This window comes from Ammodytes marinus (assembly GCF_949987685.1).
Source record: "Ammodytes marinus genome assembly, chromosome: 2".
Taxonomy (NCBI): domain Eukaryota; kingdom Metazoa; phylum Chordata; class Actinopteri; order Uranoscopiformes; family Ammodytidae; genus Ammodytes; species Ammodytes marinus.
Genome location: NC_137231.1, coordinates 10,838,576 through 10,842,972, shown reverse-complemented (window position 1 = coordinate 10,842,972; position 4,397 = coordinate 10,838,576). Strand labels below are relative to the sequence as shown.

Genomic DNA, 4,397 nt, shown 5'->3' with positions numbered 1-4,397 from the left:
GATTCCGGTGCGCCTCTGGATCAGTGCGCAACATTTTGGGGGTTCTCATAAAACGTGTCTGTGTCCTCTTGTTGTCAAAGTTTGTGGTGGAGCACAAACAAACAGAGAGAAGGAAGTTTGCTGTGAGCCTTAGAAAGTGCTGTAATGAACAAGCTGTTCCGCACGATTTGAGAATAATCCGCGTGTCAGTGTCATCTTTCTTATGCAAAGTAGCTGTCTTTGAAGGCGGATCTTTTGGCAGGTTAGACTGGGACGGAGGCTCCGACCAGCTCAGACGAGCGCTGCCACCAAACGCATCAACTGGCTGCTCGCGGGAGGAGCATAAACTGGCATTTCTGGGACACATTTATTGCAATCACCGTGGATTTTTATTTTTGGACTTCTTTTGCAGACTGACTAATTGTCGCGGGTGCCTCGCGGGCAGCTATCTCCGCCGCATAAAGGACTGGAGGACAATTATTTTGGTGTGTTTTTGTTGTTTGGCACAAGGACTGAAATCGCACAGCCACTCCGACAGATTCAGAAAAGTGATATGATATGCGAGGACGCACAAGTGGGCTTCTTTTTTTTTTCTTTTTTTGGACACAAGTAGAAGATTAATCGGAGCGCACAAGCGTTCACTTTTACTCACAGCCGAGTGGAACGCGCGGTACGGGAGACTGAACAAGTAGGCTATAGCTCCGACACATCAGCCACTGAACTGAGCAGCGCTTGAAAGCATGGACGTAAACGCACGCTACTTTCAACCCGAAAACATTTTTGGACTTATGCCAGGTTTATGTTTTTATTAAACTCTCCAAACCTAAAATGAGGAAACGATGGTCTGGCAACAGATAGTTCTGTAAGTTTCTTCCCCCCTGCCCCCCCCCCCCCCCTCCACATTGCTCTGACACACAAACACCAGCCAGATCTCATCACTGCCTTTTTTAATCAAAGACAAGTGTGTGTTGTGGCAGTAGTGGTAAACCTTTGTCCTTATTTTTCTTCAAATCAAGAGGTGAGGATGTGTTCAACTGCTCTACTGAGGCTGGTCTGTGTGCTTCTGGTCCTGTGGAGTGATGGGGGTTCAGCCATCAGCTCCATGGACACCGACTGGACAGGAGAGGGGAGATGTCAGCAGATCAACTTCCAAGAGTGTAAGGACATTGGCTACAACATGACTCGCATGCCCAATCTCCTGGTGGATAACCAAAAAGAGGCAGAGTCAAAGCTGAAGGAATTTGCCTCGCTGATAGAGGTTGGGTGCCACAGTCACCTCAAATTTTTCCTGTGCTCGATGTACGCTCCCATGTGCACAGAGCAGGTGTCCAACCCCATCCGAGCATGCAAAGTTATGTGCGAGCAGGTCAGGCTGAAATGCTTGCCCCTCTTGCAAAATTTCGACCTCAACTGGCCTGAATCCCTGGACTGCTCCAAGCTGCCGACCAAAAACGACCCAAACAACCTCTGCATGGAGGCGCCTAACAACAGCTCGGACGAGCCTCCCAAAGTCCCCCACACCCAGCCTCCAGATTACAGGCCCCAGCGGCCTCTGAGCGGGCAGGACGTGCACTTTAAGGACGACGGCACCAAGAAGGCATGCAGCAATCCCGGCAAGTTCCACTTTGTGGAGAAAAGTGAGTCATGTGCCCCTAAATGCTACCCCAAAGTAGACGTGTACTGGAGCCAGGGGGACAAACAGTTCTCCCTGATATGGATCGCCATCTGGTCCATCCTCTGCTTTGTCTCCAGCGCCTTCACCGTGCTCACCTTCCTCATAGACCCGCAGCGCTTCAAATACCCCGAGAGGCCCATCATCTTCCTCTCCATGTCCTACTGTGTTTACTCTGTGGGCTACCTCATCCGACTGTTCGTGGGAGCCGACAGGATAGCCTGCGACAGGGACAACGGGGTCCAGTACATTATCCAGGAGGGCCTGGAGAGCACCGGCTGCACCATAGTGTTCCTCATCCTGTATTACTTCGGCATGGCCAGCTCCCTCTGGTGGGTGATCCTGACCCTCACGTGGTTCCTGGCCGCTGGGAAGAAGTGGGGTCACGAGGCCATCGAAGCCAACAGCAGCTACTTCCACCTGGCGGCGTGGGCCATCCCGGCCGTCAAGACCATCATGATCCTGGTGATGAGGAAGGTGGCCGGGGACGAGCTTACGGGCGTCTGCTACGTGGGCAGCATGGACGTCAAAGCTCTCACGGGCTTCGTTCTCATTCCTCTCTCGTGCTACCTGATCATCGGCACCTCCTTCCTGCTGTCGGGCTTCGTGGCCCTCTTCCACATCCGCAAGATCATGAAGACGGAGGGAGAGAACACGGACAAGCTGGAGAAGCTGATGGTGCGCATCGGGGTCTTCTCTGTGCTCTACACCGTGCCGGCCACCTGCGTGATCGCCTGCTACTTCTACGAGAGGCTCAACATGGACTACTGGCGCGTGCTGGCCGGGGAGCAAAGGTGCGTGGACAGCAAGGGGCAGGAGTCCAACGAGTGCACGATGAAGGAGTCCATCCCCGCGGTGGAGATCTTCATGGTGAAGATCTTCATGCTGCTGGTGGTGGGCATCACCAGCGGCATGTGGATCTGGACCTCAAAGACGCTGCAGTCGTGGCAGAACGTCTTCAGCCGGAAGCTCAAGAAGAGGACGAGAGGCAAGGCCGCCAGTGTGTTTACCAGCAGCGGGCCTTACATCAAACCTCACCCGTCTCTCAAAGGGCACAGTACAAAGTATGAGCCTCCATCACGGCCCCCTCCAACATGTGTATGAGCCGGCTCTCTCTCTCTTTGTGTTTAAACCCCCAAAAAACTTGTAAAGCCCTTATCTAAACCAGACTTTTTAATCAGAGTGCCATCGAAAGAATCAAGGTTCATGTTTTATTTATGCAAATGCATTGAAGATCATGCAACGTGGGTCTATATATTTTTTTTCATCTTGAGCCATCTCGTGCAACAAGAGCTGCCTTTGTTTGAGAAAAAAAAACCCTGCTACTCCTGGATTCACTTATCCTATTGTCGAACTTGGTAGAGAGAGAGAAAAAATCGTATTGTTCCCGAGACAAAAAGAGTGGAATAAACCGTTTGGATGTGCCATGAGGTTACTTGAATAATGTGCAATAGATGTTTTCCCTTACAGGCAAAAAAAGGACACTTGTACTGTTACTGACAGATTACAGACAATGAAAGGACCCTACATACAATAGAGGCGAATGGTCAGAAAGATGAGTGTTGTGTTGGGAGGCTTTTTAATGGAAATCCAGGCAGTGTCATCTATGTTTGAACTGTAAAGAGAGCAGCTGTTCAAAAGCGCTCCATACCAACTGCCCATTGTGAGGCAAATCCATGCCATAAATTAATCAAGCACTCGTAATGGAAAAGTTGTTTGTACACGCTGTTGAGTTTCCATGTTTTTTTTTCTTTGCTGTTTTATAGCACAATTGAACGTTTGTATATATTTCTAAAAGCTTCAGATTTTATAGAAAAATTAATAAAACGTTCTAGTTTTAAATGTAAAGCCGCAATAGTGTATTGCAACTGTGTTGTTCTTCCCTCTTTTGGAGTGAGACTCGTACAGACACACAAAGCGTTTTAATACATGCATAGCCTTTTAATACATCTTAAACATTTAAATTATGAATCTCAATTTGGGAATTTGATGATAATGTCAGAGCTGGGATGTAACAATGTGTTTGGCATTCAGGAGAATTGAAAAAAAAAATATTGACGGAAAAAAATATCTTTTACATGAACAAAATGTGACAAATAGCTGCATTTCTACAGTAGTTGTAGGAACCGGTTGTATTTACGACTAAATCAAATCAGCCAGTCAATGTTGAACAACATAATATTTTGTTATGAAAAATAGGAAAAAGGTGCACTTACATATTAAAAAAGGATGGATACATGGTTGACATGTCGCTGCTTAAGTCAAAAGACCCAGGTCTTGCTTTTAATATTCATAAGGAAACATTGGCACATTCTTGTCTGTCCCCATGTGTCTGCAATGAAAATTTAAAATAAAATAAAAAATATATATGTGGTAAAAGGATAGTCTTTGACCGGCCATGTGCAGATCATATTCAGTAAAATAAGGCCACAAGGTTATCTTATAGTTTAGGATTTAATGAGTGCATTTCCAATATGAAATTACATATTAAGCGTTTGATTGTAATATCTTTGCTTCTGCGAAATGATCAAAACATACTTTACAGCTAGAAAGCTTTTTTGCAATTAAAAATTATACTTTTTAAATAAATAACTTTCAAACTATGTAACAATTAAATCGTGTGAAGCACCATTCAAGCAAAATTCATAAAGATGAAACTTGAAAGTGGTGATATCATCAAAGGGACTAATTGATATCTGGGAGGTTGTGTTAATGGGTTGGTTGCATGAGTTCTGGGGACCTGTTG

General features: G+C 46.3%; 1 protein-coding gene across 1 annotated transcript; it reads left to right on the top strand.

Annotated features, from left to right (window-relative positions):
* The first annotated feature begins 287 nt into the window (after positions 1-287).
* On the top strand, positions 288-3,499 carry fzd10 (frizzled class receptor 10). The gene is made up of 2 exons (XM_080038295.1): positions 288-841; positions 996-3,499. Exon 2 carries the CDS (start codon positions 1,004-1,006, stop codon positions 2,753-2,755), a length of 1,752 nt encoding a protein of 583 aa, XP_079894421.1. The 5' UTR covers positions 288-841; positions 996-1,003; the 3' UTR covers positions 2,756-3,499.
* The last annotated feature ends 898 nt before the right edge of the window (positions 3,500-4,397 follow it).

Bases quoted from the DNA above. Each gene is read 5' to 3' on its own strand.
- fzd10 (XM_080038295.1), top strand. From the start codon at position 1,004: ATGTGTTCAACTGCTCTACTGAGGCTGGTCTGTGTGCTTCTGGTCCTG.